The sequence below is a fragment of the Cryptosporidium parvum genome, chromosome 7 (assembly GCF_000165345.1).
Source record: "Cryptosporidium parvum Iowa II chromosome 7, whole genome shotgun sequence".
Taxonomy (NCBI): Eukaryota; Apicomplexa; class Conoidasida; order Eucoccidiorida; family Cryptosporidiidae; genus Cryptosporidium; species Cryptosporidium parvum.
In genome coordinates this window covers 200347-215665 of record NC_006986.1, presented here as the reverse complement: position 1 = coordinate 215665, position 15319 = coordinate 200347, and the positions used below count along the sequence as shown (strand labels likewise).

Genomic DNA, 15319 nt, shown 5'->3' with positions numbered 1-15319 from the left:
TATAATATATATAAAAATGCATGCATGCAAAATCTTTAGTGGAATTTGGCGCCTATTATAAATCCAATTTCTTTTTTTTTAAATTAAATTAAATTTTAAAATTACACAAGTTAATGTAGTCTAAAATAACATTCTGAGTCTTCCTAGGTAGTCTTACTGAGGTATTAGAACTAGATGATCTTGATTTCGACTTGGACTTATGCTTTGATGGAGCAGAATTTCTCAATATATTCTCTTCTCTAAGCTGATCAACTCTAATTAAGTACTTAAAATCTTCAAGTTTAACGTTTCTTAAGAGCCATTTCTGAGTCCTGGAAACAATTACCATCTCTTTTGTCTGTTCATCGTGTTCATCTGGATTCCTTCTTTTATTCATTTGAATATCATCTTGATTTTGATTTTGGCTGTAGTTTTGGCCATGACTCTGAGAATTATCAATTTCATTTATGCAATGGTCATGATGATCATCAATATTTGCTTTAACATTCATAATACTTTGATGGCTCCTTCTGTTACCAGAATCTGAGTTTGAATCCATCATATAGTCAGATCCTTCGTGTTTTTCCCTGGATGATAATTCCTTATCATTATCCTGAGACCTGATTGCCTTATTTCCAGATACCGTCTCACTATTATCCCTATTAGATTCATCAGAATTGCTGCTGTTAAGTCTCATAATTCTGCTAACCATATCATAATTGCAAAATTTGGGGTCTACTTCACTTCCTAAGAACTGTCTAGATGACCAGTCAACTCTTTGATAACTTGCATTTTCCAATCTTCTCCAAAGATTTTTGATCATGTATGGTACCAAATTACAATAAAACTTGGAGATCTTATCAGACTCTAGTTTAAAGCCTAAATCCTCATAGCGTTTGATCTTAGATTCAACATACTTCTTTATTTCGCACTCTATAGTCAATTCCACGCTCTGAGTAGCCTCTCTTTGATCTAGGCATTCTTTAAACCAATTCTTTGAGTTTATGATCAATGCATCCTTCGATACCCTTTGTCTTTTGCAGAATTCCGTTACCAAACAATGAAATTTACCGATATTAAATGATTCGTCTATATAAGGAGCCAAATATCCCAAAACTCCTGTGTTTTGTCTATACAAGAAATGCAAATAGTCCCATACCACCTTTTCTATAGGAATATTGTAGTTCCTTAAAGGGTTTGAAGGAGCTAAGTAACTTTGTTGAGACGACTGAGACGCCTGAGCAAGCTGAGATGATTGTGAGAGTTGGGATGCTTGAGCGAGCTGAGAAGGTTGAGTGAGCTGAGAAGGTTGTGTAAGCTGAGAAGGCTGAGTAAGTTGGGAAAATTGAGTAGGCTGAGAAGGCTGAGAAGGCTGAGAAGGCTGAGTAAGTTGAGAAGGCTGAGAAGGCTGAGACGGTTGGGATGGCTGAGTAAGCTGAAACGCCTGAGAAGATTGAGAAAATTGGATCTGCTTATGTGGTTGAGAGGACTGTAACTGAGTTTGTTGGGACATCTGAGACGGCTGCGTAAGCTGATATGGATGAGAATTGCGAGAAGGCTGGGAGTAATGGGAAGATTGAGAATACTGGGGCGAAGGAGACGGAGAATGTTGAAGGACCTGCGAGCTTTGCGAGTATGAACCTTTTGAAGGGTAATCATTCAACTGAGAGGCCTGGAGAGTTGGAGACGACGAAGGAGATGGGGATGAAGATGGAGGCACACTGTGAGATCGAGATGATTGTTGAGACTTAACTGGGTTTTGCATTTGTAGCTGGTACACATTTTGAGGAATTTGTTGCATATGATTGTTCTGATGTTGAAATTGAGATGGGCCTGGTTGGGAAACAGAACTATTCAAGTTTGGATTATTGTAATAATGGGAATTTTGAGGATGAATAGAACTTCGAAGAATTTGGGAACTTGAATTCCGATTCTGGCCATGATTATGACCTTGAACAGAATTAGAACTCATCATTATCATGTTCAAATTTGAATTTGAATTTGAATTTGGAAGAGAAGTAGATGAGGAATTCAAACTATGGCTTTGGTAGCTTTGACTCCCTATTGAGGACTGACTTCCAGCTAAGCTTCCTGTATTACTATTACTTTGCGTTATACCTCCCAATTGATCCATTCTTTGAGAAGAACCTCCTCCTATTTCATGATCATCCATTATTATTTGAGCAGAATTATGATTATTTTGTTGAATTTCAAGATATCCTGTATGCTTACCACTTAGATCTTGAAATACCATATTATGGGTACCGGATTTATTACCAAATCTTATATCTTCATATCCTCCATTATTGATTCCCCCACTACCATTGTTACCAAGACTCATCACCAATTTATTGTAGAAGCAATTTGATCCTCTTTTTATGTTAAAAATTCGATTTGTTTCTCCACACTAACTTAATTCAATACTGGATAAAGAAAAAATTTCAATTATTGAATTAATAATCGAGCTTTAGTATATTTAAATATGGGAATATATTAATCCAAATTTACAGTTACCCTTAATAACTTAAGATCCAGATCTATTTATTTTTATAATATTAGTTTTAAAAGTTGTAATATAACTAATTTTCTTCTTTTTTAAAGTAACAAAGTAGAGAAATAAAGCCTGCTTTAATTCTTAAGTCATAGTACCCGGTTACCTTATATATATATATTTAATATTTATATTTACTGATTCAAAGGCTAAATAGGCAAAGATAGTGATTTTGAGACACAAATAACAAGATCAAATACTGGATCACAATCACCTAATGAATTTGTATATACGTGTTCATATAAATATATACACAAAATTACTATTTACTCCCAATTATATTATTCTCTACTACTTTAATCACTTTTTTTCTATTCTTTAATCCTCAACCTTGATTTATTTTCTCTGCCTTATTTCTCATTCCCACTTTATTTTCATTTAGGCGGGAGACGCCGGTATACGTCTAAAGCTTTGAAAAAAAATTAATAAATAATAGTAAAATAGGAAAAAAAAGGGAAATAAGACTTGGGGAGAATAGAAATAGGATTCCCTGAGAGAAGAAAAGCTGGAAAACTACGGAGAACGGAATAGGAAGATTTTAGGATCTTGAGCTCGGATTACCTAGAAAAAGGAAAGTACGAGATCACGAAGGTTAGAGAAAGAGAAATAAAAAGAGAGTGGGAGGAGACTACAAGGGAAGGAGGAAACAAATTTTTGTTTTAATTAAAGAAAGATTATATAATATTAGTTTCTAGTTGTATTATAAAGAAAACTTATTGTAATTAGAGTTGGAAAATGTCTAGAGCGGTGGAATATGACGACGAGATAGTGTGTTTGGGAAAAGGAGGAGTATATAGGCTTAGAGGAATGACAAAGAATGACGTAAATTCTGAAGAATTAACAGTTAACAATCCAATTCCATTTTTGGAAGGTGTTGAAATTTATGCCCAAGAACCCCAAGGAAGAGGATACTGTTTTGTACCAAAGGATTCAAAGAATTCTGTGATTTTAATAACAAAAGGAGAAGGTGAAGTTAATAAGGAGCTTAAGATAGAGAATGATTTCCCAGTTAGAAAGTTGCAATATTCACCATTAGGAAGTTATTTATTGGTTTTAACAGTATTTGAACAAGGAAAGAATGAAAATAACCTACAAGTTTACAAACTGAAGGAAAATGTAAAATTACTGTTTTCTTTTCCTTTTAAAACAAACAGTGCAAAAGTTCTTAGTACTTGGCCTCCATATAGATGGAGTAATAATGAGATCTTTGTATTTAAAGTCCAAGATACCAGTGTATCAATATTTAAAAGCGATACTGAAAGCCTGGAAAATCCTATAGGAACTTTAAATTTCTCAAAAAGTATACAACTTTCAGTTTCTAACGAGATTGATGGAGGAAGTGATTTAGGAGAAGAAGGATCTAAATTGAGTAGCTTGAACTTTACAGTAGTAACTCCCCAATCTGCACAAAATATGGATGTATATGTATACCATGCAGAGATGGACAGCAAAAAAGAGATCCAGCTTAGCTCAATTGGACAAGTTTGTGTAAAAGAAGCTCAAACATGTCAAGTTTCTTGGAATAACTCAGGGGATAGTATTTTAGTGTTTGCTCAAATTGAAGGTGAAACTTTGGGAAAATCTTATTTTGGATCTTCAAGTCTGCATCTACTTCGAATTCAAAACTCTAAGACTGTTGTGGCAAATAGTGCTTGGAAAGGAAATAAAGGAGGAAATAATGATCTTGAAAATGGAAATAAAAATGGAAGCGATGGTTTTAAACCCTCAGAGAAGCTGAGTCTAAGACATCAAGTGGTTGTTCCACCAGAAGAAGGTCCTGTGAATGATGTTGCTTGGTCTCCAAAATCCAATGAATTTCTCTTATGTAAGGGAATTATTCCTCCAGAGCTGACTTTGAATAGTGGGATTGATGGCTCTCCTAAAGTTAGCTTTGGGAAATCCAGAAGAAATACAATTAGATGGAACCCTTCAGGAAAATGGTTTGCATATGGAGGGTTTGGAAACCTTGCAGGAGATCTAGATATTTGGGATCTTGATAAACAGAAGCTTATTGGCCAAACTAATGCTTCTTGTTGTATTACTCTTGAATGGTCAGTTTGTGGAAGGTTTCTACTGGCTTCTACTACCTCTCCCAGACTTAGAGTAGATAATGCGATTCGGATCTTTAGATATAATGGTGATTTGCTTAAAAGAGTCAACTTCGACACACTTTACTCAGCTTATTGGTCTCCAAAGACTGCTGATTATAGACGCTCAGTGAAATATAGATCAGTTTCTCCTGGAAGGGAATTTAACTCAAAACCTCAGCCAGAAAAACAAATCTACAGACCAAAATGGGCAAGTAGTGGATTCGCTGAGAGGATGAGAGCTGCTAGAGATTCCAATAATGTCCCAACTGTTGTTAATGTACAACAAAAGCCCAAGAATGAGTATGTTATTCCTGGGCTCCCAACACTTGAGGCATCTGCTGCAGCTGTAGCATCTTCCAGACAGAGCAATCACCGCCAAAAACAGAAACAGAAACCTAAAAAATAGTGAGAACTCTGATTCTCCTTTTTTAAACCTTAAAACCGTTTTACGCTTTTATAGTTAGTCATTGCAAGCAAACAGGCGCCACAAGCATGCATGCAATGTGGGGAGCCGGTATGTTTTAGGGCGGGCTTTTCTTGAGCCCCCATAAGTATAATTTTTTAGAAAGCATTGTTGATTTTTTTTTTTTTTGAATTTAAGGGTGGAGGAATTGGAGAATAGAGCGGATAAAGGACGGTGAACTTGGCAAAGATTTTTGCTATTGAAAAAAAGTTGCATTTTTTTTTACTGTGTTCTTTCATAAGTGAGATTCGGTACAAAGGGCTTAAGAAAAGAGGAAGCGGAAGCTGTTGGGGTGGGGTTTAGTAATATTATATTGGTAAAGATTTCTTTCTCATGAGATTTAATTATTTTAGAATAAATTAAAGATTAATGTGAGACAAGAAAAAATGAAAGCTTCGAGATATCATCAAATTCTCAATCAATGGATTGGGAAGACGAAAGGTTTTATTATTGATGAAAATAAAGATGCTAACACAATCCAGGTAACTGGAGAAAGTAAATTGAATAGGAATAAGGATAGCGATACAGAATGGGGAAGTAAATGGAGATTTGGAGAGAATGAAAATGATAGCAAGAAGGGGGAAAAAGAATTGGTTGGAGTAGTTTCAAGTATTCCATCACTGACAGATATCATTCGGCCATTTGGAGATCTTCCAAATGATGTCTATATGGATATTATGAGCAAATATAAGTGCTTTTTACACGAGCTCAAACTCAAATTGATTGAAATTTTTCGTATAAATTCAGAAAAATTCAAGATTCAATATAAGTTAGATATTGTGGATGAGAGATTAGCTTTAGTTGAAGAGCTTGGACAGGAAGTATATAAGCTATCAGCTGCTGATCTTGCTAGAATACATACTCAAAAAGATAAGGAAGAGTGTTTAATGGTTGATAGATTGGTTCCTGTGGTTGAAAAAGCTAAATCACTTATTATTGTTGAAGAGGAGAAATTTCTATTAGAATTAAATTCCAAGCTTAGAACAAATCTGGATCAACTTACAAAAGAGTTCCATGAACTTCAAACACAGATTTCCCAAGTTGATAAACAACTTAAAGATGCTGATGAGACTTCTAATAGCTTTATTACTGATGCTATTGAAACATTCAGAAAATGGTCGGAAAATGCAAAGGAAGTTATTAAAGCAGTGGAAAGGGCAAATTAATTTTGTAATATTTGAATTAACTTATTCTATTCTTTATCATCTAAATTATATTTACCGCATCATCCAACCACAATATATCTTTACTGCTCTTTCCATCATTCCGCCATTATGAACGAATTATAATTACACTCATTTCGCCCTAATCATCAAAACTTTTACTTTAATTAATTAGTAAGAGAACAAAAAATCAAATCAAATCAACAAATAAATAATAAACACGGAAATAATGGATAGAAAATCTAAATTTTATGTTTATATACAATTACGTGTCACGGTATGCATGCATGCATATTCATACGCATGCATGCATGAAGGCTCATTTAGGTACCTCTTTTTTTTCTCTATTAATAATTTACTAGCAAAGTTGTTTGGAAATATCTTCTCCTGTTCTTTCTTCAATCTTTTTGACTATTGATTTAGTAATATTAATCATCTCCTCAGAATGGTCACTTAGAAGTTCCTTAATTGTAGGAAGAATATCTGATAAATGAGACAAAATTGTAATCGAACATATTTCATCCTTCCAAAGCTTAAGTAAAACTTCTGCTGAGAACATTCTAACCTGATCATTACCATTTCTTATTTTATTCACCAATAATCTAATAATTCCAGCCAATATTAAATCATTACTTCTAAAACATCTTATTGAATGAATCCAAATATCACTCAAAATAAGATCCCATTGTTTTCCACAGCCTGTTAAATTTTTAGTTGAGCCTGGCTCAAATAAAGCAAACATATCCAAATTTGTAACTATTGGATTTACTAAATAATCTTCTATTGAATTTGGTACATCTTTTGATTCTTCATTTTGTACTGATAAATTTAAATAAATTATCTTTATTAATATTAAATTATATATACCTAAATGGTACCAGTACCAACCAAGCTCATTATCTAAATGACTCAAATTAGCAATCTGTTGATGATTTGGTGATCTTTTACTTGGACTATGAATATTTCTATATTGAGATATTGTAATATTCTGAACGCATGTTAAAGCATTCATTTGAGTTAAATCACAAATTGATTTCACATCCAATGCCACGTCATCTATAAGACAATATATACCATATTCACCTGTTGATTCAAATACTGCTAATAAAATTAAAATCCAAATTCTGCAAGAATAAATATCTTTAATTAATGTTGAACTTTCTGAAGAAGAAATCTCTTCATATAGATCTTTTATTGCCTTCTTATCAGAATTACTTGCAGTCTTTGAATCATCAGATTTCTTTGTCATTGAACTTACTTTTGAAAGAAAACTCTCACCATTTCTATGAATCAATCTTTTTATTAATAATATAAATTCTCTTAATCTTTTTGCATTCAGTTTTAATACAAATACTGATATTAAAGTTGAAATACTTGATTCTAATTTCCAGATCTTCAAATTTGTAAATGTATTATTCGATTTTAAGTTTGATAATTTCTTAAGATCTTTAATATCTAAATCAAACCATTTTGGATTCACACAACCATGGGATAATAATACATCTACTCCAAATATATTTGAAATAAAACCATTCAAAGATTCCTCTTTTCCTCTATTATTATTATTACTTTTCATATTATTTCTCCTATTATAATTATCATCTTTCTCCTCCTCTGTTCTTTTTCTACCTGATAACTTTTCTAAACTATTTCCAATCTTAGAATCTGTAGAATCTTCTTCTAACATTTTCAATTCTGTCTCCTTAATTGAATGTAATTTTGAGAAGTTTATTATTAATAAATTCACCAATAAAAGATAAAATTGAGAAAATCTTTCAATAAATGACTTTTCTGTAATCAATTTACCAGCATCCATGAAATTTAATGAAAATGAAACAATTAAAACTAAATTGGTCAATTTTGAATAATATATATTTATTCCATGATCTTTTAATATCTTTTTAATACCGGTACCTTCTTCTAAATTTAATTTTGAAAATAATTCTGAAGAAATCTCTTTAAGTACTTGACTATATCCTCCAATAAAGTCCTCATTATAAGAATGAGATGTTGGTGAACTTGTTAAATTACAATAAATTAAGAGAATTCTTACTAAATAATTCTCCAAAGTACCTCCTTCTATTAATATTCCAGATGAAGAGTTAATATTTTTGTCCAATTCTTCCAAATAAAAATTCAATTTGTGATTACTATTACTTTTATTTTTATCTAACATTGTTAAATCTTCAATATGATTTTCTAAAGATTTATCTTGTTTATATTTCTCTTTTCTTGTATTAAATTTAGATTTTCTCGTTCTTTCACTCTTTAATAGATTTGTTAATATATTAAGATCATAATACGGTACCATACTATCATGTAATAATACATTTATTAAGATCTCCTTTCTTGTTTCTGCATTCATCATTACTGAACCAATATTTGAACTTAGTAATGTATTTAACAAAGCTAAATAAGGTAGTAATAAAGCTTTTCTTGTTTTAAATTCATCATTTTCATCATTATCTAAATCTTTGTAACTTGAAGTTATCATAGAAATTAATATAGATTTGACTTTTCTATCCTCTAGAATATGAATATATTCAAAAATATTTGAATTACTATTTAAAAGTTTGATTGTACGTATTGTATCTTCAAGAATAATTTGTATTTCATTTAAGATAGTTATAGTATCAGTCTTTTCTAATTTTGAAATCTTCTCTAATAAGAAATTCTGTATTAATGGGATCTTGAAAACTATTCCATATCCATCATGCATATTTTCTTGACTATTATAGAAACTCATAATTTTTGAAAAGATTAATTTATTAAATTGATCTTTTTGTCTTTCTTCTCCTTGTGTTTTAACAACTTTGAGAATTAAATCTATAATATACCAATTTTTGATCCATAACTTCAACTTTGATCTCAAATCTTCTTTTTCATTTTCTTCACTTTCTGATTCAGTACCAGTATCCATACTCTCATCTAATACATGAAGATCTTTTTGGGTTTTTGATCTATATTTGAATGAATTTTTAAATTCTTTACTAGAAATCATAATATCTAAAAGATATTGTATTGTATTAAATACATTAGATTCTTGTTTTACTTGATCATGATTATTAATTGAAGAAGATCTAAAATCTATAGAAATTTTAAGCTTCTTATCTAAAGATTCTTTTAAAATAATACCCAAAGAATCAATTTTATTACTTATTAATAAAGAATAGAATCTTTTTCTTAAATTCTTTAAAACTTCAAAACCTGAATCTTTAGATAAATCCCAATGAACAATAAGATATTTCTTCATACTATCATCTTCAATAATACTTTGAATTAATTGATCAATATCTTTTTGAATAGTCTTAATAACATATTCCTCATTATCATAATGTTGAAAATCTTTATCCAATCCTATTGAATTGATTAAATACTCTTTTTCTAATTTGTCAATTCTGGATTTAAGTTTTTCATTCATTTCAAGATCTGTCTCGTTATTTTTTAGTACGGTACCGAGTTTTTTTAAGATTTTTTTATTCATTAAAGTTTTAATTAAAATTAAGCTATCAAATAATTCAAGTAAATCTTGAGATTCATTTGATTTTATTTCTGTAGTTAATAAAGTTTTATTTAAGAAATAAATGATAGTTTTTGTCATTAATATAAGATTCTCAAGAATAACTTTTCTTGTTTCAAATCCATGATTATTATGATCATGATCTTCAAATTTCATTAAAATTTCCATTTCATTTTGAACATTAAGAAGTAAATCCTTATAAACATTTGTTCTTGTATCAAATAATTGATTCTTCAAAAGATGTTTAATTAATTGTTCAAGATCTTCAGATTGAGAGTCTTGGTTCATATTTAGATAATATCTAATGATCATGAAAATTCCTTGACTCTTTTTAAATCTATGTACGTTTTGGCAATAAATAACATCATTATGAAGTTTCTCCATAAAATCAAGTATCTCATGTATTTGATTAAATTTATTTGTCTCAACAATCTCTTTAATTTGTTCACTTATTAAGATCTTGAATAAGATACCTTTCATTCTTTCTTTACTAGAATGATCAAAATATATACAATCTTGTAAGCTATGGTTAACAAATAGATTCAAAGAATAAAATGTTGATTTTATTGTATAATTCTTTTGATCGATACCACCATGTGTATTTTTTGCCAAATTCATATAAATAGAAAATAAGATCTTACAAATTTTAAAGTATGATTTTGAGTGATCCATTGAGTCTTTATTCTTTGATTTTATTTTAATACTTGAAAAAAGACTTGTAATTGAAGATATGATCATAGGATTTAAAATAAACTTGGAGATTTCAACTCTATTATTAGTTTCTTCAGTAATTTCAAAGTAATTCAAAATTGGTTCTAAATCTTTAAATTGAGTATATCTCAGTTTAATTCCAAAATCTAATATTCTAATCAAGTAAATCTCAGTCTTAAATAGAATATCAAGATCCATTTCTTCATGATGATTTCTTTTTAATCTATTTCTATTAATTTCTAAATATCTTAAAGTTTGACAAATAAGATCTTTATTAAATGTATATTCAACTTCTTTTTGATCATTCAAGATTTCAATATTAACTAGATTCAAATCACAATAAATCCATTCCAAGATTATTTGCTCATTAAATACGGTATCTGAATCATTATTTAATTTGAAATTAGAATTTGATCTTTTAGAATGTTCATCTTTTAAACAATATTCCAATAAACTACAAATCAAAAGATCCAATCTTTCCAATGATTTACTTTGAATATATTGAGATAAAGATACTTTTTTAATGCTTTCTGGAGAATATTGTATAATTTGAGAAATTATTCCAACGACAAAAGAAGCAAATTCATGATCACTTTTCAGATATTGGGTAATCTTCTCATTTAAAAATGTTAATAATATTTCACAGAAAACTTGTTTAGCCAAATTACTTTCTTTGATCAAAACAAAATATTGGAATTCTTTTTCAAATCTCTGAATAACATTCAAATATTCGAGTATTAGTTCTTTTATTGTATCAATTTGTTCTTGTTTATCAATATAATCAACCAAATTATCGATCCCTTGTTTTAAGAATGATAATCCAATAATAATATGATGATCGATATATTCATTTTTAATTAAGAAACTTTTAGAAATATTTATCAAGATCTCATGATAATTTGAATCAATACTGCCAAAAATAAAGTTCTTTCTCACATAATCTGATAAAAGTGTATAATTTAAATCAATTTTTTGAATAAATTTACTAGTAAAAGCCATTTCAAAGGTCATTACCAAATTTAACATTAATAAGGTACCGGGTATATTAATAGATTTATTATTATCTTTAAAAATAATTTCAAAAAGATTTTGAAAATTATTTTCAACAATAACTTCAGATTGATGATTTAGTAATGAATCAATAACCTCTAAAACTTGATGAATTTTTGGACCAAATTTATTTAAATAACATGATCTTAAATGATTATTTGTATAATTAAAATCGGTACCGGTATCATTAGAATTATTATAGCTTAATAAAATATCAGAAAACTTCAAATTTGAATTCCCAAATACTTTTTCGATATTAATTGGATTTAATTTATCTTGTATTGCTTTACAAAGCCTAAAAGATGCCATTTTTATAGATATAGATTTTTGATCTAAGAAAGCTGGAATAATTGCATAAGATAAAATACTATATAAGATCTCAAGTAAATTTGAGACAGAAAATGTATTATTCTTTGAATCTTGTAGAACTGGTAACTTTGAAGTAATTATTTCCAGAAAAGAATAACTATGACTTATTAATGTATCTAAATATACATTCTTTCCATAAAATATTGAATATGATTGATCATTATTAAGATAATCTAAATTAAATGATGCTGACCCACTTTGAGACAAAATGTTGAATAAGTTCCTTGTAAGATTGATAACCAAAATTGAGATCTTTTTATTCTTTTTTTCATTATTAGAATCAAAACAAGAATTAATCATTTGAAACAATGGTAATCCCAAATGATTTGTTGAAAGAATTCCAATATCTAAAGTATCCACCAAGGAAATATTCAATAATTTATAATATAAAATGAAATGATCTCGTCTAGATGAGACAATTTGTAAAGTAGATCTGAATATAATTAAAATATAAATACCAACTAATTGATTGGATATTTTTTTATCATTCTTGAGTGGTCTTATTGCGGAACTGATATAATAGTAAAATTTGTAATATAAAGTTTCCAATAGACTGATAATTTCTTGATCATTATTTAAATAAATTCCAAACTTTGAAAATGAGTGGTTAGGTAGGAGATAACTAGATCTAAGATCTAAATTAAGCTTCTTCAGTGATAATAAGATTAAAGAAATTTCCAAACAGTTTACGCTTGATTTAAATAGGATTTGCTTAAAATAGGTATTGATTTGATCATTCTTATACATTAAAGCAAGTAATCTAGTTGAAGATTTTTTGAGATCTTGAGAAAATGAAAGATTTTCATGTGAAATTAAGGTGAATAGAGGAATAAAGATATCTGAATTCTCCATTAGAATTACATCCAAATTATTCATTTGATTCTTCAGCTCAAAAGTATCATTTTCAAGAATAATAGAAAAACTTTTAAATAAATCCATAAGATTTGTCTCAAAATTTTGACCAAATATATGAGAAAATGTAGATTCCATAATCATAGCTTCAATATTAAAGTTACCATTTTGATGATCCTTCAAGTTTAATTCGGATGAAATTTCTTTTGAAAAATATTTTATAAGAGTAGAATATCCTGATGTTATTTTGGATTTAAAATAAAATAGAAAACTCTTAAAAATCAAATTAACTCTCCATTGTTTTTGGAGATCACGATGGCCTTGATCTTGAGACGGGATATCTTCAAGATCTAAAAATTTTGAAATTTCGATTGTTTGAGGTAAGCTTAAAATTTTTAAAGCATATTCCTCGCCAAAGTTATTTTGTTTACCACTTTCATCATTAAAGGAACCGAGGAAATGTCTTAATGATAATTCAAATACTCTCTTCTCAAATTGAGTTATTTCACTGGGATTCTTTGAAGATTTCTTTATCAAATTGATAATCATATCCAAACAAGAATTTAATACTGATTTGTCTTGACTATTTAGTAAAGTTAAGAACATACGTGAACTTTCTCCTTCTTTAGATTGTAATATACCAGAATCACTTTTTGCTTCTTCTTCTTCTTTAAGAACAATATCCACAAACATTTGAGCCTTTTCTTTAAGTTCAAATAATTGTGATTGTGGAGATGAAGAAACATTTAAAGAAAAGCTGAGAGCAGAAAGTAGTTCAGATGGATAATTTGTATGAAGAATTTTAATAATATTTCCAAAAAATGGATTTTGAATTTGATCTTGAGAGTAAACGTCTATTAAGCTTAGAATAATAACTTTAATCATTTTAGATTGTCTTTCATCCATTAATAATAGGGAAGATGAATTCCCTAAACAATTTAAGATACTTTCAAAAAAGTTAAGACAAGGTCTTGAAAAACTTTGATCTTGATTAACCCCAAAATTGATGATCGATTTAGTAATCAAAGCAAGGATTTGTAGAAAATCACTTTCCCATTCTGATAATTGTTTAAAAGCACTGATAAAAATAGCTTGATTCTCTATAATAAATTCAGATATTTCATGATCTAAATATTCATAATGAGTCAAAGTTCCAAATTGAGTTAAGATATGATTCATTAATAGAATTGTCTCAGAAAGGTAATTTGGTGAATATGTTTGATTTCTTGAAATAGATTTGAAAAGTTCATCAATAATTCTAACCTGAGTTTCATTTGAGAGAGAAAGAAGAGGTGTTGATAATTTATATAGTATACAATATCCTGTAGATCTTAACTCTTCATATTGAGATCCTTTTAAACAAGTACCAAAAATAATAATTTCAATAATACTTTCAAGAAAAATATGAAGATTCTTTAAATCTTTAGATCTGGATAAGTCCTCAATAATTTCAATAACTAACCAAGTTATTAAGTTAGTTAATGGTATATTCTTAGTTAATTGAAATGTTTCTAATCTTTTCTCCCAAAATATGACAATATTCTTAAACAAAGCTGGATTTCTGATTAAAATTGAAGAAAGATAACTTCTAGAAGTGATTACGGTTCTTGTTGTCTTAATTGAGTCAACCAAACCTTTGATCTCACTGTTTTCTGGTATATCCAAAGTTCTAATTAATTGACAAAATTCTGCCATATCGTGGTAGGGCAGAAAAGAGTAAAAAAGATATTCACCCAATAAAACATTGATATCATAAGCCTGAATTAAATACTCTATGCAAATTTTTGCAGATTCCAATAGAAAATAAGGTACCAAAAAATCTATTAATCTTTCCAACTTTCTTAACATCTCACCAGCTTCTTGTTTTGTCAACATTTGAATTGAAGGAACATCAGTATTCTCAAAAAATTCATTAAAAGATTCATGAGAAATTCTTGGATTTAGAGACTCTAACTCCATGAGTCCCTGTTCAGCAAGGTATCTTAATCTTCCAAGATCTTCATAAATTGGGATCCTATTATCAGGTTTAAGTCCCTTTCTTGAATGAAATTCTGTATTACTAGTATCAAAAAGAAAAGAAATTCTTTCTTTTTTGTTTCTGTTCACTTTCAGAGCCCTCTGAGATAAGAAAGTTAATTCATTGTTTCTTAACTGAAAATTTATCTGTTTCTGTAACTCTGTAGACATTATAATATATTATTTTCTTCCTTTCACCTCTAATACTTAATTTTTTTGTATTGGTAATTACTCATAAAACTCTAATTCTTAACAAAGACTCAAAAGAGATACTTCTTCTTTATTACCTGTTTAAGCTTCTACTTTTCTTTATTCTTATTTAAAAAATATATTGAAAAGAAAAATATAATCTATTTTCCAGTTTTTTATTGACATTTATAAAATTCTCGATACCTCTTTTGGCGCGCTGATGCATTTGAATTAATTACCGGTATATAGTTAAAAAATCATTTTTAAATCTGAATATGTAGATATTGTCAGATCGAAGTTTTTGTTAAACAAATGTGCATTATTCCATTCAATTTATCACCTTTATACTAGCTTTGGTACTATCTT

At 28.9% G+C, this 15319-nt stretch overlaps 4 protein-coding genes across 4 annotated transcripts; 2 read left to right on the top strand and 2 right to left on the bottom strand.

The window, feature by feature from the left end:
* Positions 1-88: 88 nt before the first annotated feature.
* Positions 89-2320, bottom strand: cgd7_890 (hypothetical protein; the record flags this gene model as incomplete). Its single annotated transcript, XM_628275.1, has 1 exon — positions 89-2320. One exon carries the CDS (start codon positions 2318-2320, stop codon positions 89-91), a length of 2232 nt encoding a protein of 743 aa, XP_628277.1.
* A 945-nt stretch (positions 2321-3265) lies between these two features.
* cgd7_880 (eIF-3A like translation initiation factor that has a WD40 repeat-containing beta propeller) lies at positions 3266-5026 on the top strand (the record flags this gene model as incomplete). Its single annotated transcript, XM_628274.1, has 1 exon — positions 3266-5026. One exon carries the CDS (start codon positions 3266-3268, stop codon positions 5024-5026), a length of 1761 nt encoding a protein of 586 aa, XP_628276.1.
* Positions 5027-5469: 443 nt separating this feature from the next.
* cgd7_870 (hypothetical protein) lies at positions 5470-6249 on the top strand (the record flags this gene model as incomplete). The annotated part of the gene is made up of 1 exon (XM_628273.1): positions 5470-6249. One exon carries the CDS (start codon positions 5470-5472, stop codon positions 6247-6249), a length of 780 nt encoding a protein of 259 aa, XP_628275.1.
* Positions 6250-6604: 355 nt separating this feature from the next.
* cgd7_860 (large protein with possible conserved (animals and fungi) N-terminal and C-terminal regions) lies at positions 6605-14935 on the bottom strand (the record flags this gene model as incomplete). The annotated part of the gene is made up of 1 exon (XM_628272.1): positions 6605-14935. One exon carries the CDS (start codon positions 14933-14935, stop codon positions 6605-6607), a length of 8331 nt encoding a protein of 2776 aa, XP_628274.1.
* Between the last annotated feature and the right edge of the window lie 384 nt (positions 14936-15319).